This window comes from Dendrobates tinctorius, unplaced genomic scaffold (assembly GCF_039654945.1).
Source record: "Dendrobates tinctorius isolate UK_male_01 unplaced genomic scaffold, ASM3965494v1 ptg000065l, whole genome shotgun sequence".
NCBI classification, from domain to species: domain Eukaryota; kingdom Metazoa; phylum Chordata; class Amphibia; order Anura; family Dendrobatidae; genus Dendrobates; species Dendrobates tinctorius.
In genome coordinates this window covers 32,325,233-32,349,559 of record NW_027361733.1, presented here as the reverse complement: position 1 = coordinate 32,349,559, position 24,327 = coordinate 32,325,233, and the positions used below count along the sequence as shown (strand labels likewise).

At 40.8% G+C, this 24,327-nt stretch overlaps 1 protein-coding gene across 2 annotated transcripts in view; it reads right to left on the bottom strand.

Moving 5' to 3' along the window:
• Positions 1-73: 73 nt before the first annotated feature.
• The window catches only part of NKAIN4 (sodium/potassium transporting ATPase interacting 4), a 51,442-nt gene continuing 27,188 nt past the window's right edge, over positions 74-24,327 (bottom strand). Inside the window, exons 3-7 of one of the 2 annotated variants that reach the window (XM_073580912.1) lie at positions 21,393-21,473; positions 19,682-19,879; positions 12,074-12,134; positions 7,167-7,251; positions 74-799 (exon numbers count right to left, since the gene is read on the bottom strand). In XM_073580912.1, coding sequence (XP_073437013.1) covers positions 790-799; positions 7,167-7,251; positions 12,074-12,134; positions 19,682-19,879; positions 21,393-21,473 — 435 coding nt within the window. In that variant the 3' untranslated portion in view covers positions 74-789. The remainder of the gene's footprint in view (positions 800-7,166; positions 7,252-12,073; positions 12,135-19,681; positions 19,880-21,392; positions 21,474-24,327) is intronic. The other variant, XM_073580913.1, reaches the window with a different exon arrangement.

The window sequence follows — 24,327 nt, the reverse complement described above, 5'->3', positions numbered from 1 at the left end:
CCTGGCTAATATGAATCTCATCAGACCAGTGCTTGGTTCAGTAGAACTACAAGTTGCAGCCACACTTACTATATAGAGGTAAAATCTTGATTTTTATTTTTTTTTTATCCATATTGTTATAGAAGCAGTGGGTGTATACATGGAGTGCAGCAGAAGTGTAAAGCAGAGGGCAACCTGAGGAAAGCAGTGAATTTCAGACAACCTTCAAATTCCAATACACAGTTCAGCAAAGCTGATGTCTCTTTACAGCATAAAAGATAACTGGCATCCAGAGACGCTTATGAAAGACTGACTTTTTTATTTTATATAAACATTGCTTGCTGTGTGAGGGAAGAGTAGAAATCTAACATTGTCCAGAGCAGAGGGTTCTGGCTCCCCAGATCATGGTGGGTTCACTGGTCCTAGGAGGCCCCATTTACCATCTATTGACCAGTAATGTTGTGTCTATAGACTCCACTGGTCCATGTGCAATTCTAAAAGATGATGGGATGAGTGAGCGCCAATCCTGCAGATGGAAGAGTCCCGACTTCTTCAAGAATGGCATAAATCATAGCTTGGCAGTACCAATGTAGTCTGTGCTCCGACCGGCTCGTGTGTGGCATGGCAAAGTATCGAGGTGGAAGTCTGCGTTGGCTCCATAAGGCAACTCCATTAGTTGGGTGAAATCTAATCAGTCTATATCTGATGTCTGTAAAGAGCCACCATTATGCTGGGGGTCACTGTGGCACTTGTATTCCGTATACAGCGACTGGAGCTCTGCTTCCTGTACACCGCGCCACAACATGTCATTTACGACGGCCTGCAGCAGAAAAAAAAATGTAATTTGTCACCTCATGGCACTATACTTACAAAAGAATATGTATTATAAGTTATATTCTTGTACATAGGGGCAGTATTATAGTAGTTATATTCTTGTACATAGGGGCAGTATTATAGTAGTTATATTCTTGTACATAGGGGGCAGTATTATAGTAGTTATATTCTTGTACATAGGAGTCAGTATTATAGTAGTTATATTCTTGTACATAGGAGGCAGTATTATAGTAGTTATATTCTTGTACATAGGGTCAGTATTATAGTAGTTAGGCCGGGATCACACACAGCGAGATACGGCCGAGTCTCGCAGGTTAAAACCAAGCTCTGGCACCGGCACTCTGGAGCGGAGCGTGCAGCCGCACAGCAATACATGGAGCTGCACGCTCCGCTCCGGAATGCCGGTGCCAGAGCTTGGTTTTAACCTGCGAGACTCAGCCGTATCTTGCTGTAGTGTGACTCCGGCCTTATATTCTTGTACATAGGGGGTAGTTCTATATTAGTTATATTCTTGTACATAGGGGGCAGTATTATAGTAGCTATATTCTTGTACACCATGGTCCAAATTATTAGGAAAATCAGAGAAAAATATCATTCCATAAGTGGCTGATGCAAATGACAGTCAGTCTAATAAGTCATCACCTGTTAGAGTATATATTGAATTTTATTGAAGAAACCTCCCAGTGATAACAGTATAATCTCCAAAATGAATAAAAACTTAAATTGCACTGTTCCAAATTATTATGCACAGTAGAATTTCTAAACATTTGATATGTTTTAAAGAACTGTAAATGCTCATTTGTGGAATTTGCAGCATTAAGTCACATTCACTGAACAAAACATCCTAACAGGCCAAGTTACATGTTAACATAGGAACCCTTCTTTGATGTCACCTTCACAATTCTTGCATCCATTGAACATGTGAGTTTTTGTAGAGTTACTGCTTGTATTTCTTTGCATGAAGTCAGAATAGCCTCCCAGAGCTGCTGTTTTGATGTGAACTGACTCCCACCCTCATAGATCTTTTGCTTGATGATACTCCAAAGGTTCTCTATAGGGTTGAGGTCAGGGGAAGATGGTGGCCACACCATGAGTTTCTCCTTTTATGCCCATAGCAGCCATTGACTCAGAGGTATTCTTTGCCGCATGAGATGGTGCATTGTCATGCCTGAAGATGATTTTGCTCCTGAAGGCAAGTTTCTGCTTTTTATACCATGGAAGAAAGTTGTCAGCCAGAAACTCTATATACTTTGCAGAGGTCATTTTCACACCTTCAGGAACCTTAATGGGCCCTACCAGCTGTTTCCCCATGATTCTGACCCAAAACATGACTCCTCCACCTCCTTGCTGACGTTGCAGCCTTGTTGTGACATGGTGGCCATTCACTACTCCATCCAGGGTTGCTCAACCCTCATCAGTAAACAAGACTGTTTGAAAATTAGTCTTCATGTATGTCTGGGCCCACTGCAACTGTTTCTGCTTGTGAACACTATTTAGGGGTGGCCGAATAGTAGGTTTATGCACCACAGCAAGCCTTTGAAGGATCCTACACCTTGAGGTTTGAGGGACTCCAAAGGCACCAGCAGCTTCAAACATCTGTTTGCTGGTTTCTAATGGCTTTTAAGCAGCTGCTCTCTTAATCCGATGAACTTGCCTGGCAGAAACCTTCCTCATTCTGCCTTTATCAGCACAAACATGTCTGTGCTCAGAATCAACCACAAATCTCTTAACAGTACAGTGATCACGCTTAAGTTTTTGGGAAATATCTAATGTTTTCATCCCTTGACCGAGGCATTGCACTATTTGATGCTTTTCGGCAGCAGAGAGATCCTTTTTCTTTCCCATGTTACTTGAAAACTCTGGCCTGCTCAATAGTGTAGAACATCCAGTTTTCCTTTTATTGGGCTCACATGGCAAACTAATTATCACAGGTATCTGAGATTGATTTCAGTGATCCAAAGAGCCCTGAGACACAATACCATTAATGGGTTTCATTAAAAAAAAAAATGCTATGACACTTAAACAATTTGCATAATAATTTGGAACATAATGTAATAGTGTACATTGGGGCTGTATTATAGTGGTAATATTCTTGTATATAAGGGGCAGTATTATAGTGGTAATATTCTTGTATATAGGGGGCAGTATTATAGTAGTTATATTCTTGTACATAGGGGACAGTATTATAGTAGTTATATTCTTGTACATAGGGGACAGTATTATAGTAGTTACATTCTTGTACATAGGGGGCAGTATTATAGTAGTTATATTCCTGTACATAGGAAGCAGCATTATAGTAGTTACATTCTTGTACACAGGGGACAGTATTATAGTAGTTACATTCTTGTACATAGGGGGCAGTATTATAGTAGTTTTATTCTTGTACATAGGGGGCAGTATTATAGTACAAATGTGAATAGCCCTCAGAGGCCACAGATGATCAGCTCACCCATGGATTAAAGGATCCCTGATGCCCAGAAAGACTTGCAGTATAGAAAGATTCCAGCAACTGAAATGTGTAAGGACCCAGCAAAAGGTCCCACAAATCATCTTAGTGACACTAAATTAAAATCCGCAGACATGTTTCTGAGAAGTGTTCTTATTTGCTGCATACATAATGTATGCAATTAATAATGACGCTTGTTAGAAACACGTCTGCGGTTACTAATGTCTGTGACGTATCAATAATAGATTTATTTTATGGATCCTTTGCTGGATCTCTGCATGTGTTGGCAGTATTGGAGTAGCTGTGAAATCGCCATGGAAGGTTGTGTGCTACTTAGCTGTAGAGGGGGAAATAATCCCACATGTTAAAATTTTGTGAATTAAACGCATTGTCCAGTTATCACAAGCAAACAATCCTTGTAGTTGCACTGGGGGCCAGCCCTCCCCACCCCCTTTCATACACCCACATAACGCCCCCAGTGTGTTACTATTCCTTCTAAATGTGAGGTTCCTCTGCTGCAGGAAAGGGAGTATAACAAACAAGCAATGGTATATAACAGCATCCTATGTGTTACAATCAATGTTGGATGCTGATAGTGCTGGACAACTAAAGGATCAGTCGCTATAACATATAATGCAAGGATGTGGAAACCACAAAAATACGACCAATAGATCCAAATTAGCAAAAAGAATTGGTTCTTTAATTAAGGAATATACACAGAACGGGAGAAATGGGGAACATGTGCAAAAGGAAAACACAGTACAGCAGTGCTAAAGGACACGTGACCTAACCCTGGCCATATTATCACATATAGAAATTAAGGTCAGAATACCATCCTTCACTGAAAGAACTATATATCCTGGTAGGCTCTCCGGTATAGTAAAAGGGATTAAGGAGCAACATGCTGCCAATACATATGGGTCACCCCCGGCCACCTGTATTTTCTACTCCTGAGGTAACGTCCTTCTCCGGTACTTTTTACTCCAGTGTGGGTGGGCGTTTTATATGCTATGGGGTGGATATTGTGCCCCTTTCATTTGGGATGCCCCACTACTAGTCTCCTCTGTTTGAAGCTATATTCATGCTTATGAATTGGTCACATTTGTGGCTAATTATAATTGGCACCCATATGTATTGGCAGCATGTTGCTCCTTAATCCCCTTTACTATACCGGAGAGCCTACCAGGATATATAGTTCTTTCAGTGAAGGATGGTATTCTGACCTTAATTTCCATATGTGATAATATGGCCAGGGTTAGGTCACGTGTCCTCTAGCACTGCTGCACTGTTTTCCTTTTGCACGTTCCCCATTTTTCCTGTTCTGTGTATATTCCTTAATTAAAGAACCAATTCTTATTGCTAATTTGGATCTATTGGTCATATTTTTGTGGTTTCTACATCCTTGCGTTGCAGGAAAGGGAGGTAGATTTTTTTTTTTCCTGATATCAGAAAATAAAAAGCAGCTTTTAACATTTACAGGCTTTCATGCCAGGACGGGGCATTTGTGCTCCTTGTTCTCCTTTGGCTGTAGGTCTGTGACGAATGAGAGGTAAATGGTGCGGTACATTGTGCATGTGTTCTATTGCGCCAATGAAGACCGCTCAGCCGGCTTTATCTGCAGTGTAGTTTTGGTTTGGTCAGCAGGATCAACCTGAGACCAGTCCTAAATCTCTTCTCCTCACCCCCCCCACCCCTTACAGAATACTACATGATGGTACATCAGTGGGGTGTATGGAACCATGATACTGCCATTTACTTGAGCCTCCCCACCACTACATGCTGCTACACCCAACCTGTATTTATCACCTTTATTTTACTGTTTCTTATAGGATGAACTATTGCTAATGTATTATCCAGACAGTAAATCTATTAATCAGACCTGCCAGTCGAGGTGTTGATAGCAAACCCTAGCATGGCAGTAGTGGTACCAGCTATTCATCAAGCCTTTACATAGGAAAATGATCAATATTTAATCTCCTGCCCCAGATGATGTAATGAAGCTCTTATGTGTCATCTCCATTCATGAATAACGGCTATCATTCCCTGCATAACCCAGCAGTCTCCTCCATGGCTCCAGATCTGCCATGATCTCCAGATCCTGAGTTACATCCTGTATTATACTCCAGAGCTGCACTCACTATACTGTTGGTGGAATCACTGTGTACAAACATGACTTATCCTGTACTGATCCTGAGTAACATCTTGTATTATACTCCAGAGCTGCACTCACTATTCTGCTGGTGGAGTCACTGTGTACATACATTACTTATCCTGTACTGATCCTGAGTTAATCCTGTCTTATACTCCAGAGCTGCACTCACTATTCTGCTGGTGGAGTCACTGTGTGCATACATTACATTACTTATCCTGTACTGATCCTGAGTTACATCCTGTATTATACTCCAGGGCTGCACTCACTATTCTGCTGGTGGAGTCACTGTGTACATACATTACATTACTTATCCTGTACTGATCCTGAGTTACATCCTGTATTATACCCCAGAGCTGCACTCACTCACTATTCTGCTGGTGGAGTCACTGTGTGCATACATTACATTACTTATCCTGTACAGATCCTGAGTTAATCCTGTCATACTCCAGAGCTGCACTCACTATTCTGCTGGTGGAGTCACTGTGTGCATACATTACATTACTTATCCTGTACTGATCCTGAGTTACATCCTGTATTATACCCCAGAGCTGCACTCACTATTCTGCTGGTGGAGTCACTGTGTACATACATTACTTATCCTGTACTGATCCTGAGTAACATCCTGTATTATACTCCAGAGCTGCACTCACTATTCTGCTGGTGGAGTCACTGTGTACATACATTACTTATCCTGTACTGATCCTGAGTTACATCCTGTATTATACTCCAGAGCTGCCCTCACTATTCTGTTGGTGGAGTCACTGTACATACATTACTTATCCTGTACTGATCCTGTGTTACATCCAGTATTATACTCCAGAGCTGCGCTCACTATTCTGCTGGTGCAGTCACTGTGTACATACATTACATTACTTATCCTGTACTGATCCGGAGTTACATCCTGTATTATACTCCAGAGCTGTACTCACTATTCTGCTGGTGCAGTCACTGTGTACATACATTACTTATCCTGTACTGATCCTAAGTTACATCCTGTATTATACTCCAGAGCTGCACTCACTATTCTACTGTTGGAGTCACTGTGTACATACATTACATTACTTATCCTGTACTGATCTTAAGTAACATCCTGTATTATACTCCAGAGCTGCACTCACTATTATGCTGGTGCAGTCACTGTGTACATACATTACATTACTTATCCGGTACTGATCCTGAGTTACATCCTGTATTATACTTCAGAGCTGCACTCACTATTCTGCTGGTGCAGTCACTGTGTACATACATTACATTACTTATCCTGTGATACATCCTGTATTATACTCCTGAGCTGCACTTACTATTCTGCTGGTGGAGTCACTGTGTATGTACAATACATTACTTATCCTGTACTGATCCTGAGTTACATCCTGTATTATACTCCAGAGCTGCACTCACTATTCTGCTGGTGCAGTCACTGTGTATATAATCACCTATGGACATTAAAGGGACATGGCTCACTTAGTCTCGCCCATCCCCAAGACCAAGATTTTCTACGATTTCTAGATGACATACATGTAACGGTGCAGCTAGCAGGTATGTTCCATGCCAGGCTGGAGAACCAGTGACCATGCCCAAGATATAAATGAGGCATAAGCCATATAATCCAGACAGCATGACAGTAGTGATGGTGGCCACCATTGGTAATAGGGAGGTACGGTGTGCCACATTAGTGGTCCTTGCAGCAAGTGTGACCCCAGTAGGGTCGTAGATGGGGGCGTCCGTGTCATCTCCTTCTCATTGGCTGATACTTACAGGTAACTCTGCTTGAACAGCAGGTGATTGGACTTTTCATTGACATGGTAGAGAGGGAATGGATCATATCCACCAATGAAATCAACTGAAAGAAATAAATGCTCAAAATAAAGAAAAACCAATGGCATGGACATGCAGGAGAAAGAGAGAAAGGATGGGTGAGGAGAAGAGGAATGGATGATGCAGGACCACTTAGAGGGCATCTCCATGGGCATAGCGTATATCACAGCCATGGCAGATGGTATGGGGCACAACAAGAAAGGAAAATACAGGGAGAACAACTAAAGAAGCACTTACTGATCATGGAGGACTAGGGCACAAACCCACCTTTTATTATGAGGCCTCCAGTTCCGTGGCCACCCCGAGAATGAACTTTGTAAAATGCAAATGTGATGGGGTGGGTGCAAAATGTGTCACCAAAGTGGAAGGGGCATTACCAGGAGCGCATAACACCAGTCCCACCATGTCAGAAGCGGCATGGGGACCCCCATGGATTTATTAGGAGGCGTACCAGCTCTGAATGTGTCCTAGGAGACTGTAAGGCCACATGTTTGCCCCCACAAGGCCTTACATTGGGCAATCGGGATCAAACTCGATGTGATGTGTATGGGGGGGCTTCTCGACATATAGTGTCAGGGGAGATAAGGATCGGCATGTTGACATTTCAAGCCCAATCCCGTTCTAGAGCTGTCTGGCAGCAGCTTTGTCCCCTCTGTCTACTGAAAATGTAGGAACTCGTCTGTTCGATCATTCAGTTATCTCATGTGTAGGAGCAGTTTAAAAGGATTGTCCACTGCTATAATAGGACATCTGTATCGGATCCGAGGGGGTTTGACCGCGGCCCTCCACCAATCAGCTGTTACTATGTCCTGTAGTGTAAACAGCTCCACACTCTGTATAGTGGCCATTCCCGGTAATGCAGCTTTAATAGAAGAGCTGAGCTGCAGTACCTAAAAGCAGCCACTGACAGAGGGTGGCGCTGTGCTATTCCAGCTCTGTACACCGTTTAACAGCCAGCGGATAAGGTAGCAGCTGACAGGTCAGGATAACGGCTGTCAGACACCCTCCTATCTCACACTGATTACCTAAGGGTAGGACATTGATGTCATAGTGAACAACCCCTTTAAGAGTGTTATAGTATATTGCAGATATTGGGTGCTAGGATTTACACCTATCTACCATTTGGTATGCACTTACTAGCCATCCTTTAGACAAGACTCAGACGGCCATATTTCACATTTCTGTGTACGGTTGGCAGTGCACGGATAGACGGCGAGACTCCCAACCTGAACTCACGTATACACCTATGAGGATTTATGTTCAGGTCGCGAGACCCGCGGTCAGTCCGGGCATTCTGGTCCGTATACAGAGAGTGAAATACGGCAGTCTGAACCCGACCTTATGTTAATGCGCTAGACAGGACCAAATCCCGAATACCTGGTAACACACCGCAGTAATAAGAAGGGTCCTGGGAATATAAATCGTATCTGTACAGCATGTTAGCTAGGGCAGCTCTGTCACTGTCAGACCCTAATGATGCCATTGCTGCCTGTACTGGCAGGGGGCAGGAAGGCATTAGAGGTCGGCGTCCACATCGCTGCGCTGTCCTCTCTGCGGGGATCAGTATTCATAGGATTTGTCATTACACGGAAAAGAAAAATGGATGCAAAAAATGTTCATTAACCTGGATTTCTCCACGTTCCATGGCACCGAATGGGTAACAGATTGTGCCACCCACATGACCCAGATTTCTACTAATGATCAGTCCCAGTGTAGGAGAGAGGGTGGGGGGGCGGTTGTAAGTGAGCAGGCGTGGAGGACAGAGCTCAGTGCTAGAGCAGGTGGGATTGGTATGGGAACTGTACAGGGATAACAGAAGGGCTGGACACAGCAGCGACTACCCCCACAGTAGTCCAGCAGTTATATGCTCATACATAAGGGGCAGTATTATAGTAGCTATATTCTTGTACATAGTGGCAGTATTATAGTAGTTATATCCTTGTACATAGGGGCAGTATTATAGTAGTTATATTCTTGTACATAGGAGCAGTATTATAGTAGTTATATGCTTGTACATAGGGGGCAGTATTATAGTAGCTATATTCTTGTACACAGGAGCAGTATAATAGTAGTTATATTCCTGTACATGGGAGAAGTATTATAGTAGTTATATTCTTTTACATAGGGGGCAGTATTATAGTAGTTATATTCTTGCACATAGTGGCCAGTATTATAGTAGTTATATCCTTGTACATAGTGGGCAGTATTATAGTAGTTATATTCTTGTAGATAGGTGGCATTATTATAGTAGTTATATTCTTGTACATAGGATCAGTATTATAGTAGTTATATTCTTGTACATGGGGCAGTATTATAGTAGCTATATTCTTGTACATAGGGGCCAGTATTATAGTAGTAATATTCTTGTACATAAGGAGCAGTATTATAGTAGTTATATCCTTGTACATAGTGGGCAGTATTATAGTAGTTATATCCTTGTACATAGTGGGCAGTATTATAGTAGTTATATTCTTGTAGATAGGGGGCAGTATTATAGTAGTTATAGTCTTGTACATAGGGGGCAGTATTATAGTAGTTATATCCTTGTACATAGTGGGCAGTATTATAGTAGTTATATTCTTTTACATAGTGGGCAGTATTATAGTAGTTATATTCTTGTACATAGGGGCAGTATTATAGTAGTTATATTCTTGTACATAGGTGGCAGTATTATAGTAGTTATATTCTTGTACATAGGTGGCAGTATTATAGTAGTTATATTCTTGTACATAGGATCAGTATTATAGTAGTTATATTCTTGTACATAGGGGCAGTATTATAGTAACTATATTCTTGTACATAGGGGCCAGTATTATAGTAGTAATATTCTTGTACATAGGAGCAGTATTATAGTAGTTATATTCTTGTACATAGGAGCAGTATTATAGTAGTTACATTCTTGTACATAGAGGCAGTATTATAGTAGTTATATCCTTGTACATAGTGTGCAGTATTATAGTAGTTATATTCTTGTACATAGGAGCAGTATTATAGTAGTTACATTCTTGTACATAGAGGTAGTATTATAGTAGTTATATCCTTGTACATAGTGTGCAGTATTATAGTAGTTATATTCTTGTACATAGGAGCAGGATTACGTAGATATTTTCTTGTTTATAGTGGTAGTATTACAGTAGTTATATTTTTGTATATAGGGAACATTATTATAGTAATGATTTTCTTGCACATAGTGAGGTAGTATTATTAACCTTTTCTTACCAATGGACAAATCTTATGTTTACTGCAAATTATTATTGTTGCTGGAGAGATGTAGAAAAATTGTGGCATAATTGACAATGTGTGAGAGTGGTTGCTGTGGGGGGATGGGGTGTTACACTGCGGCCTTTGGTTCCTCTCTGACCAGGTCACCATCTGCAAGCACTTTATATGTTCTAATTGTGTCTGCAGGAATTTCCCTTGAGTCTCCTGCTCTTCTCTCTGTATAATGACAGGTTAATTGTCTTTCCATGAAATTGGGGTAACTCAATGACCTGATAAATTCTGCACAGGAAGACTGTGATGTGTGTGGTGCTCCAGCATATGTAAGATAATGCAGAATAATGGGGATGATTACAGGATAATAGTTGGCACACTGGCAGCGCTGTGCCAATGGGGCCCTGTATATAGGAAATGTACTTATGTGTAGCGGTTTCCTATGAAGTGACCCTAGTGTGTGCTGGTGCCCAAGATAAGGAAATTAGATTGAACGCTACAATAGGGCAATAACCTTAGCGAATCAATGTACACTCACAATTCATGTCTATAAAGATATTACTAAAGAATGGTAACTTAATAAACAATAAGATGAATAGAGAACCTGATGTTCTTTCCCACCCAGCAGGGGCTTACAAATCATAACATAGGACCCCATTGCAAAATTAGGAATGGACTTTATTACCCAAGAAAAGTTCTATCCATAACTTTATTAAAGTTAATATCCACAATGTTTTGTTTATGATATAAATGGGTGCGTTTCTGCCTTCTAATTAATTATCATTCTGGCTGCATGTGGCCACCACTAGGGGGAGCTAGTTTAATGTGAATTCTTCTATGCATTATACTCAGTAATGAGTCCTTTACATTTGTATGCAGTGAGCTCCCTCTAGTGGTGGCTACAGGGAGTTGCTTAGACAGCTTCATGCCCTGCCACTATGGCTTCGATGCCCCTGCCATGTGGTGCCTTGTTCTTGGCATAGAGAAATAACCTGGCAGTTTTTTTCTAACTATAGCCTTTATGACGTGGAAAGCTATATTTAATCCATGTCTTATATAAGTGAAGATTAGTATTTGGGCAATTTATGTCATTTCTGAAATACTTTGTTTTCTCCCTCTACCATTTTCCCTGATTACTGTCAGTGAATTGAAACTTTATGACTACAGAAAATTCCTGTCCTATTAATTTTCTACAATGTATCAGTTCAGATCCATTCTGGGGTCCACCTTCTTTCTAACAGCCATGAATGTTCATATAGACTGACAGCAATCAGATCTTATACATGGTGAGAAGTTGGATCACATATGATGCCAGAAAGTTGTAAAAGCTCAAGTCACTCATGGAAAGTTATATGGTTACATATCGCACTATTATGGCACCCGTCACAAGGAAGAGGAGGTAAAGCGAACAGAAAGATCCATGGAATGTTCAGGAGAGAAGGTTTATTGGAAGAGGGTCAGAGGCAGGTGACATTTTACAATAGAGATTTTGCGGCCCCTTCTGCTGCATCGGTGGAGGCGGCTGTGTCCGCTCATCATTAGCTGTACAATGGCTACACTGGAGTCGGTGACAGCCACCACTTCCATCCGTAGCTCTGGGAATAAAAACTACTCATATATAAGGATATACTCACAGCTGTCCTCTTCCTCCGTGAACACACTGGTGACGTAACAGGCGTAGACAAATCCAAGGAGCTGACAAACAGAACAAGGTGCAGTATTATAGTAGTGATAATTTTGTACTTAGGGGGGCAGTACTATAGTAGTTATATTCTTGTACATAGGGGGCAGTATTATAGTAGTTATATTCCTGTATATAGGGGCAGTATTATAGTAGTGATATTCTTGTACATAGGGGGCAGTATTATAGTAGTTATATTCTTGTACATAGGAGGCAGTATTATAGTAGTTATATTCTTGTACATAGGGGGCAGTAGTATAGTAGTTACATTCTTGTACATAGGGGGCAGTGTTATGGTAGTTATATTCTTGTACATAGAAACAATATTACAGTAGTTATATTCTTGTACATAGGAGCAGTATTATAGTAGTTATATTCTTGTACATAGAAGCAGTATTATAGTAGTTATATTCTTGTACACAGGGGGCAGTATTATAGTAGAGATATTCTTGTACATAGGGGGCAGTATAATGGTAGTTATATTCTTGTACATAGAAGCAGTATTATAGTTGTTATATTCTTGTACATAGGAGCAGTACTATAGTAGTTATATTCTTGTACATAGAAGCAGTATTATAGTAGTTATATTCTTGTACATAGGGACAGTATTATAGTAGTTACAGTCATATGTAAAAGTTTGGGCACCCCTATTAATTTTAACCTTTTTTCTTTATAACAATTTTGGTTTTTGCAACAGCTATTTCAGTTTCACATATCTAATAACTGATGGACTCAGTTATATTTCTGGATTCAAATGAGGTTTATTGTACTAACAGAAAATGTGCAATCTGCATTTAAACAAAATTTGACCGGTGCAAAAGTATGGGCACCCTTATCATTTTCTTGATTTGAACACTCCTAACTACTTTTTACTGACTTCCTGAAGCACTAAATTGGTTTTGTAACCTCATTGAGCTTTGAACTTCATAGCCAGGTGTATCAAATCATGAGAAAAGGTATTTAAGGTGGCCACTTGCAAGTAGTTCTCCTATTTGATACTCCTATGAAGAGTGGCATCATGGGCTCCTCAAAACAACTCTGAAATGATCTGAAAACAAAGATTATTCAACATAGCTTTTCAGGGGAAGGATACAAAAAGTTGTCTCAGAGATTTAACCTGTCAGTTTCCACTGTGAGGAACATAGTAAGGAAATGGAAGAACACAGGTACAGTTCTTGTTAAGCCCAGAAGTGGCAGGCCAAGAAAAATATCAGAATGGCAGAGAAGAAGAATGGTGAGAACAGTCAAGGACAATCCACAGACCACCTCCAAAGACCTGCAGCATCATCTTGCTGCAGATGGTGTCACTGTGCATCGGTCAACAATAAAGCGCACTTTGCACAAGGAGAAGCTGTATGGGAGAGTGATGCGAAAGAAGCCGTTTCTGCAAGCACGCCACAAACAGAGTCGCCTGAGGTATGCAAAAGCACATTTGGACAAGAGAGTTACATTTTGGAAGAAGGTCCTGTGGACTGATGAAACAAAGATTGAGTTGTTTGGTCATACAAAAAGGCGTTATGCATGGAGGCTAAAAAACACAGCATTCCAAGAAAAACACTTGCTATCCACTGTAAAATTTGATGGAGGTTCCATCATGCTTTGGGGCTGTGTGGCCAATGCCGCACCGGGAATCTTGTTAAAGTTGAGGGTCGCATGGATTCAACTCAGTATCAGCAGATTCTTGACAATAATGTGCAAGAATCAGTGACGAAGTTGAAGTTACGCAGGGGATGGATAATTCAGCAAGACAATGATCCAAAACACCGCTCCAAAGCTACTCAGGCATTCATGCAGAGGAACAATTACAATGTTCTGAAATGGCCATCCCAGTCCCCAGACCTGAATATCATTGAACATCTGTGGTATGATTTGAAGCGGGCTGTGCATGCTCAGCGACCATCAAACTTAACTGAACTGGAATTGTTTTGTAAACAGGAATGGTCACAAATACCTTCATCCAGGATCCAAGAACTCATTAATAGCTACAGGAAGTGACTAGAGGCTGTTATTTTTGCAAAAGGAGGATCTACGAAATATTAATGTCACTTTTATGTTGAGGTGCCCATACTTTTGCACCAGTCAAATTTTATTAAAATGCAGATTGCCCATTTTCTGTTAGAACAATAAACCTCATTTGAATCCAGAAATATAACGGAGTCCATCAGTTATTAGATATATGAAACTAAATTAGCTGTTGCAAAAACCAAAATTGTTATAAAGAAAAAAGGTTAACATTAATAGGGGTGCCCAAACTTTTACATATGACTGTATATTCTTGTACATAGGGGCAGTGTTACAGTAGTTATATTCTTGTACATGGGGCAGTATTACAGTAGTTATATTCTTGTACATGGGGCAGTATTATAGTAGCTATATTCTTGTATAATGGGGCAGTAGTATAGTAGTTATATTCTTGCATATCGGGCAGTAATATAGTAGCTATTATAGTAGTTATATTCTTGTATAATGGGGCAGTATTATAGTAGTTATATTCTTGTACATAGGAGGCAGTATTATAGTAGTGATATTCTTGTACATAGGGGGCAGTATTATAGTAGTTATATTCTTGCATACAGGGGCAGTATTATAGTAGTTATATTCTTGTATATAGGGGCAGTATTATAGTAGTTATATTGTACATTGGGGCAGTATTATAGTAGTGATATTCTTGTGCATAGGGGGCAGTATTATGGTAGTTATATTCTTGTACATAGGGGGCAGTATTATAGTAGTTATATTCTTGTATATAGGGGCAGTATTATAGTAGTTATATTGTACATTGGGGCAGTATTATAGTAGTGATATTCTTGTACATAGGGGGCGGTATCATAGTAGTTATATTCTTGTACATAGAATGCAGTATTATAGTAGTTATATTCTTGTACATGGGGCGGTATTATAGTAGTTATATTCTTGCTCATAGGGGCAGTATTATAGTAGTTATATTCTTGTACATGGGGCAGTATTATAGTAGTTATATTCTTGTATAATGGGGCAGTAGTATAGTAGTTATATTCTTGTACATAGAGGGCAGTATTATAATAGTTATATTCTTGTACATGGAGCAGTATTATAGTAGCTATATTCTTGTATAATGGGGCAGTAGTATAGTAGTTATATTCTTGTACATAGAGGGCAGTAATATAGTAGCTATATTCTTGTACATAGGGGCAGTATTATAGTAGTTATATTCTTGTATAATGGGGCAGTATTATAGTAGTTATATTCTTGTACATAGCAGTATTATAGTAGCTATATTCTTGTACATAGGGACAGTATTATGGTTGTTATATTCTTGTACATAGAAGCAGTATTATAGTAGTTATATTCTTGTACATAGGGGGCAGTATTATAGTAGTGATATTCTTGTACATAGGGGGCAGTATTATGGTAGTTATATTCTTGTACATAGAAGCAGTATTATAGTAGTTATATTCTTGTATATAGTAGCAGCATTATAGTAATTATATTCTTGTACATAGGGACAGTATTATAGTAGTTATATTCTTGTACATAGGGGCAGTATTATAGTAGTTATATTGTACATTGTGGCAGTATTATAGCAGTGATATTCTTGTACATAGGGGGCAGTATTATGGTAGTTATATTCTTGTACATAGGGGGCAGTTTTATAGTAGTTATATTCTTGTATATAGGGGCAGTATTATAGTAGTTATATTGTACATTGGGGCAGTATTATAGTAGTGATATTCTTGTACATAGGGGGCAGTATTATGGTAGTTATATTCTTGTATTATAGTAGTTATATTGTACATTGGGGCAGTATTATAGTAGTGATATTCTTGTACATAGGGGGCGGTATTATAGTAGTTATATTCTTGCTCATAGGGGGCAGTATTATAGTAGTTATATTCTTGTACATGGGGCAGTATTATAATAGTTAAATTCTTGTACATAGGGGCAGTAGTATAGTAGTTATATTCTTGTATAATGGGGCAGTAGTATAGTAGCTATATTCTTGTACATAGAGGGCAGTATTATAGTAGTTATATTTTTGTACATAGGGGCAGAATTATAGTAGTTATATTCTTGTACATGGGGCAGTATTATAGTAGCTATATTCTTGTATAATGGGGCAGTAGTATAGTAGTTATATTCTTGTACATAGGGAGCAGTATTATAGTAGTTATATTCTTGTATAATGAGGCAGTATTATAGTAGTTATATTCTTGTACATAGGTGGCATTATTATAGTAGTTATATTCTTGTACATAGGTGGCAGTATTATAGTAGTTATATTCTTGTACATAGGGGCTGTATTATAATAGTTATATTCTTGTACATAGGGGCAGTATTATAGTAGTTATATTCTTGTACATAGGGGGCAGTATTATAGTAGTTATATTCTTGTACATAGGGGGAGGTATTATAGTAGTTATATTCTTGCACATAGGGGCAGTATTGTAGTAATTATATTATTGCACATATTGTTTTTACCATGTAACCAATTAATGTTTACCAGTTCATTTAGATTATTGGTGACTGAAATTGCCCTGTGATATATTTCCGTCTGTGCAGATGAAATCCAATATTTTGTAATTAAAACAAGCTGGGAACGTGGCAGAAATATGCAGGGAAAGTGGCTCCAGCAGCGGGAATTCCTGACCCTGCACAGCTGGATGTGGGGATGACATGGGAGCGGCTGAGGAATGTTTGGGAGACAGGAGGTGTCAGGGAGGAGAGCTGGTAGGAGTCTTCTGCAGGGCCCAGCTCACATATAGAAAGGTCACAAGCAGCGGGGGTTGTGTGCAGGGCAATGTACAGTGCAGGACGACTATTACACTAAAAAATTAAGTCAAACAGGACAAGTCTGGACGCCCTTTATGCAAATGGTAGCATGAGATAGAATTACCAGATATGACTCCTCTGGGCATTCACTAGCTGTCTATAGGCTGTCTAATAAAGGTCTGTTCACACTCACTGTACATGTTTAGACATAGGGCTTTTCCTCTTGTTATTGGGATATACATTGTGTGATTAGAGTGATACCTACTACATGATGGTGGTAACAAGAACCCACATTTCCCTAGAATGTACAAGGTTTGGGGTAACACAGTAAGTATAAGGGTCCCGTTTCACATAGCGGCGCACCAGCGATCCCGACAACGATGCAACCTGGTAGGGATCGCTGGTGCATCGCTACATGATCGCTGGTAAGCTGCCAAACAGGCAGATCTCTTCAATGACGCACCAGCGATCCCGACAACGATACGACCTGGTAAGGATCGCTGGTGCATCGCTACATGGTCGCTAGTAAGCTGCCAAACTGGCAGATCTCTTCAATGAAGCATCAGCGATCCCGACAATGATACGACCTGGTAAGGATCGCTGGTGCGTTGTCACACAGCAGCTATTCTGAACGATTCCAGCCTGCGTCCCTGAGTTCTGCGTCGCCAACGAGTTCGCTCGTCAGCGTCAAACACAGCGATGCATGCTGGCCAGCGGGACGCCGACGATGAAAAAATGGCCCAGGACATTCGAGCACGATCAGCGATATCCAGTGTGTGGGGGGGGGGGGGGGGCGGTCGCTGCTATGTGTCACATGTAGTGAGATCACTGGCGAGATCGCTGTTGCGTCACAAAATCGGTGACGCATCAGCGATCTCGCTATGTGAGATGGGGTCTTAAGTCTTGTGTCTCTATCCAGGGGCGAACGCATCATTGGTGCAACCTGTGGGGTAGCACAGGGGCCAAAAAGGTAAGGGGGCTCATTTCTACCTCCAAAGCAGGAGGGATTTTGCATTATTAGGAGCTACTGGGCTCCAGATCAAGTGCTACCTAGGGGGCGCTGTATGCACAAGTGATGAAAAATGATGCACTGTATCACACACTCCCTTTTCTGAGCAGTACTTATAGTGGTGTTCATCCTGTGCCTCCTGGTTCGTCAGTAATGCAGAGTATATACTACTGTACTGATAAGACGTCACTCCGTGAGAAAGTCACGGTAGGCGAAACGTACGTTGGAGCTGGAGGCACACTGAGCCATTGATCACGGGTATTTATGATCTTGTTACATTTCCTATGCACTTTGTTTCAGACTAGGTCTGTTCACTATATGCACTTTATATTGTCTATGGATTTTATATGATCACTGAATTTACCTATGGCCCATGTGTTCATTATGTAATTATCTCCTCATATTATGGTATATTATGGTATTGTATTATGTCCATTTGTCTGGTTCTCCTTTTATCTATTTTGTGTAATTAAATAAAATTTATTTTAAGTCTTTATAAACTTGGACTTCTTTTTGATTTATTCATATTTTTGAGAAGGTGATGATACTGTACTAATAAGTTTCATTCATCTGCGAGAGGATTATATAGAAAAAAATGATTTTGAAAATTCATGACAGCAAGTACATAATGGGCAGCACTGTAGCTCAGTGATTAGCACTGTATGGTGGCTCAGTGGTTATCACTGTATGGTAGCTTAGTGGCTTAGTAGTTAGCACTGTATGGTGGCTCAGTGATTAGCACTGTATGCTGGCTCAGTGGTTAGCACTGCAGCTTTGCAGTATTGGAGTCCTGGGTTCAATCCCAATCACAACATCTGCAAGGGAGTTTGTATGTTCTCCCCGTGTTTGCGTGGGTTTCATCCAGGGTCTCCGGTTTTCTCCCACCCTCCAAAAGACATACTGAAAGGGAATCTAGATTGTGAGCCCCAATGGGGACAGTGATGATGATGTCTGTAAAGTGATATGATGGCGCTATATAACAAAAGCATAATAATAATGCTGATTTCAATGTCGCCGTCTTTACCCATAAAGATCTGTAGACTTCGCATTGCTGATGTTTTTGCAATCCAGGCGGCTATTGACAAAAATGACATTTGGTGGGGTCTCATCTGTTCCCATTCATTTTGCAGCGTGCCAGCTCTGGGCGGTGTCCTCAGCAGAGGTGCAGAATGGGAGCCATCCGAAACACAAAGGCAAAAGCGGGGGAGGGGCGGCAGCTACAGGGAGCGGGGTATTCTAGATTATTAGTCTGTGAATAATTCATCAGGGTGGCTGACGACCATAGAACAAGGGATGGAAAGATGTGAAAGAAATGCTTAATAACTAAAAACAAAGCAAAAGGGAACAAAGAGGAGAAAAAAAATAAACTGTTCCCATAAACTGCAAGAAAGCATTTTTCGGTTGCCATCCAATAATGATGAATTTTATTCGATCTGCTATTCTCCATACTGGGGGTATAATTGTAATACTAGTGGGGGAACTGGCGCCCCGTTTCTGGTGCAGTGTTGTGATATTGTACCGTCCACGTGCCCTGGTCAAGAGGACATTTGCTGACAACACCCAGAGGCAGCCATGAGACCAGACAGGAGGTTGTCTTCCATCTTACCACAGCTCCTGAATGGTGAACAAATACTGGATGTAGTTAATATGGGATATCTCCAAAGCTGTGCTCTTCAAATTTATGAACCAGGTGGCTCAGGATGAACGCTGTTATAGGTCTTGCTCTGATAGAAGAGTGTTTTATCCTGATCTGTAATGCTTGCAGGTACAAAAGCTGTATGGGGAACCTAAGATTAATCTTACCGTCAGCAGTATCTGTGTGGCACTGTGTAACACCTCAATGTACTGGTATTCTATGGCACATCCAACCACGGAGACGTAAGAGTGACTTTCCAATCCGGGCATGCCAGTAACGGGAGACTCTTTCCGCACACATCCTGGACCGTGCTCACTCCACCAAGACTGATGCTGAGACACGTGAAATGTGAGGAGGTCACTGTCCTGGAAGTGGTAAAAATATGGGAAGAGTCAGATTATATCCAGCTATATTGGCCAAGGCAAAAGCATTGACCAGTGCCAGCCACAGTGCCCTCAATATCTGCCACACTACCAGTAGTCATCTACCATGTCCTAGACACAGTGCCACCTGTCATCCACAGTGTCGCCAGTGCTTGCCACAATTCTTCTAGTCATCCCATCTCCCAATGATCAGTGCCAGCCACAGTGCCCGCAATACCTGTCAAAGTCTTCCACTGTTGCCCCAGCCATAATGCCACCTTTCAGTCAACATCCTTAATGCTTGCAATAGTTCCTGTAGTCATCACATCCACAGTACCCTCAATAACTGCCACAGTTCCTGAGTTCCTATAGTCACCCACTTTGCCCTTGGCCAGCCATAGTGCTCTCAATATCTGCTACAGTCATCCACAGTGCCCCCAGCTACAAAGTCACCCATCACCCAGTGTCCATGGTGCTTCTCCTCTAGGTATCCCATCCATCATTGAAGAGTGCTAGCCACAGTCACCCACTGTTCCCCCTTCACAATGCCATCCATCAACCACACTACTAACCACAGTTCCTCTAGTCATCCCATCCCTTCATTATTCACAGGGCTCTCAATAACTGTTATAGTTCCCAAGTTCCTGTAGTCACCCACTGTGCCCATGGCTGGTCATCGTATCCTCCGTCATCTAAAGTGTGTCAAGTGCCAGCCACAGAGCCCTGAATTTCTGCCACAGTTCCTGTAGACACCCATGGTGCCCACAAGCAGCCACAGTGCCATCCATTATCAACAGTGTCCTCAGCACTTGCCACAATTCCTCTAGACACCACATCCCGCCATCATCCACATTGTATCGGTCCCTTGTAGCATTGGTGTACCCACATTGATGGCATCATGTGCACCACTGGCAACAAATGGGCACAGATACAATTTTGAAAAGATCAACACCAACTAAAATTTCCATCTCCTTTAGAAAATCTCTGGCACAATAATGCAGATCCCCTATAAACACCCAAGTCCGGGGGCGCAGCGTGTGCGGGGAAGGCATGCCTAGGAACAGCTGGGGAAATACTGGCATTCCAGGAGCAGCAGATGGAGGAGGCTTGGCACAAGGAGGGCGTGGATACATGAAAGTCACTACATCCTTCCTGATCAAGCCTGCAATGGCCGCTAAATGTTTCCTCATTCCAATGGGCACTTTTTTTTCTAGATTATTTATCAATTGGAGCCAGAGATTTTACACTACCAGCGCTACAGCTCTTATAAGAAAACAATTCAGTGCCATTACCCACAGAGACGTACCAGCCCTGGCACTGATGGCGTGGGTACTATCCCATTTTCCAGGTTTAATCTCTCTCTATTGGATCTCACTGTTACAAGTCAGTGTAGCATAGCAAGTCCCCTGGGCAGAGGCGCCAAGCCTGATGGGCATTACAGGGACACAACAGCACCTCATTGGGTAATATGTTATCTAGAAATACGTGGTGCACAGCTCACAGCTGTACATCTCACCTTAGACAGATCTCCCACTTCCATGTAGAAGCAGATCAGAAAAACATTCCAGGTCACCCACACGGCTGCCCAGATGGCATACTGGCAGAGAGAGAGAGAAAACAGATTTAATCACATGGGCATTTTGTATTTGCATATACATACAAGAATTAGACTTGTGTCAAAAGGTAAAAATACATAAAATGTATAGAAAATATATTACACAAATCTGTCTCATCATGTGTGATACAGAAAATAGAAAAATACAAGTGAGTCAGAAACGCTGGGTCTCCAGTTATGTTCCCGGAGCCACATTATTAGGGAAATGGAGCTGAGACATGTGACTGAGCTCCTTATAATCCTCTTTTATTACTGAATAGACTAAAGAAAATAAAGTTCTTATTCTGCTGATGACAGGAAAGCGGCTTTGCACGCGAAGTGAATGGAACATGGGGCAGTTATGAATATAGAGCGCAATCTCACAACTCAACAAAAATTATGTATAACAGGTCTGGTAACAGATATTCGTCTTGTTCACATTGTGATCGGAAGCAAGAAAGTGCTTACTACAAATGAAAAATAATACTGCTCACCTAGCTGTGGATTTCTAGTCATAATCCCTGTATATACAAGAATATCACTACTATAATACTACCCCCTATATACAAAAATATCACTACTATACTACTGCCCCCTATATACAAGAATATAACTATGTTACTATAATACTTCTACGTACGAGAATATAAATACTATAAACATACCCCTATATACAAGAATATAACTAGTATAATACTGCCCCCTAGGTACAAGAATATAACTACTATAATACTGCCCCAATGTACGAGAATATAACTAATATAAACCTACCCCTATGTACAAGAATATAACTAGTATAACACTGCTCCCGATGTACAAGAATATAACTACTATAATACTGCCCCTATGTACAAGAATATAGCCACTATAATACTTTCCCTATGTACAAGAATATAACTACTGTAATATTTCCCCTTTATAAATAAATATAACTAGTATTAAACTGCGTGCTGTGGACCAGAATATATCTACTATAATACTGCCTCCTATGTGAAAAAAGATAACTACTATAATTGTGCTCCTATGTACAAGAATATAATTACTAGAATACTGCCCCCTAAGCACAATATAACTGCTATAATACTGTTCCTATGCTCAAGAATATAACTACTATAATACTGCCCTTATGTACAAGACTATAACTACTATAATACTGCCCCTATGTACAAGGTTATAACTACTATAATACTGCCCCCTATGTACAAGACTATAACTACTATAATACTTCCTCATATGTACAAGACTATAACTACTATAATACTGCCCCTAAGTACAATATAACTACTATAATACTGCTCCTATGCTCAAGAAAATAACTACTATAATACTGTCCCCATGTACAAGAATATAACTACTATAATACTGCCCCCTATGTACAAGAATACAACTACTATAATACTGCCCCCTATGTACAAGAATACAACTACTATAATACTGCTCCTATGTACAAGAATATAACTACTATAATACTGCCCCTATGCATAAGAATATAACTACTATAATACTTTCCCTATGTACAAGAATATAACTACTATAATATTGCCCCATGTACAAGAAAATAACTACTATAATACAGCCCCCCTATGTACAAGACTATAACTACTATAATACTGCCCCTATGTACGAGAATATAACTACTATAATACTGCCCTACTGTTGTGAGCTCATTTTCGGGTTTGCCTCTGGCTTCTGGTGAGGTTTATGGAGCTGGCTTTGCTGACAGAGGAGTAGTGAGTTCTCTATCTGTACTCCCTCTGTTGGTGAAGGGAGGTAATGAAGCTGATCTAAATGGCAGAGACCGGCCACCTGAGGAAGAGGACTGCGATTGAACATCAGGAGTTTCTGATTGGATTTAAGGCAGCCGACTCCCTAGTTTCTTGCTGGTGATTTTTCCTGACTGTGGCTCCTGGTTTCCAGTTTGGTTCCTGCCTTCCTAAAGCTAAGTTTTCTCTGCTATTGTTCATATGAGGTTTTTTCTGGTTTACTTAGTTTTTGTGTTCAGCCAGCCCTGGCTGGGACTGGGCTGAATCCCCATTTTGTCTCTGATCAGTTGATCTCTTTTGCTCTATCTTCAGAATATACCGGAGTACTGATATAGTGTTTTGAAGTCTAGCGACTTCAGGGCCTTTTTCTATCAGACGTGTTGGACATTATTTTTGGCAGGTTTTTTTGCGTGATTGCAGACAGCGGCTTTTCTTTCCTGTCCTTTCTAGTTAGTGAGGGCCCCATCGTTTGCTCAGCCTATCTTTCTATCTGTGTCTGTGTTTTCATCTTGTTTCACCGACAATACATGTTGGGGGCTGTCTATTGCTTTGGGGTCTGCTCTGGGGCAGTTTAGATTTTCCCTTTCTTTCTTTAGGCTTATTTAGTTCTCTGGCCGTGACAAGGCGTCTAGGACCACCGTAGGCACGCTCCACGGCTACTGCTAGTTGTTGTGGATAGGATCAGGGGTCTGCAATCCGCTAGTTACCAACCTCTCCGGTTTTCTGGGCTTAGCTTGCTTTTTGTTTTTTCCTCCTCGGTGACTCATTCATAACAGAATCACCAGCCATACCGCAGATTCTAGGGTACTCAAAAGCAGGAGAGAATTGTAAAAAAAAAAAAACTGTCAGAATTTTTTTTTTTTGTATGTATATTTTTTCCTTTTTTCTTTCTGGGGCCGTAGGAGGATTTTTTTCCTTTTCTCCTTGATGGAGATTAAGCAATTGTCTGATCGTGTGGAGCAGCAGGGAATTTCCGCCTATCTCACTCATTCACATGCTGTTGAACCAAGGATCCCTGCTCCTTATGTGTTTTCTGGGGATCGGTCTAAATTTTTGAATTTTAAGAATAATTGTAAATTATTTCTTGCCTTGAA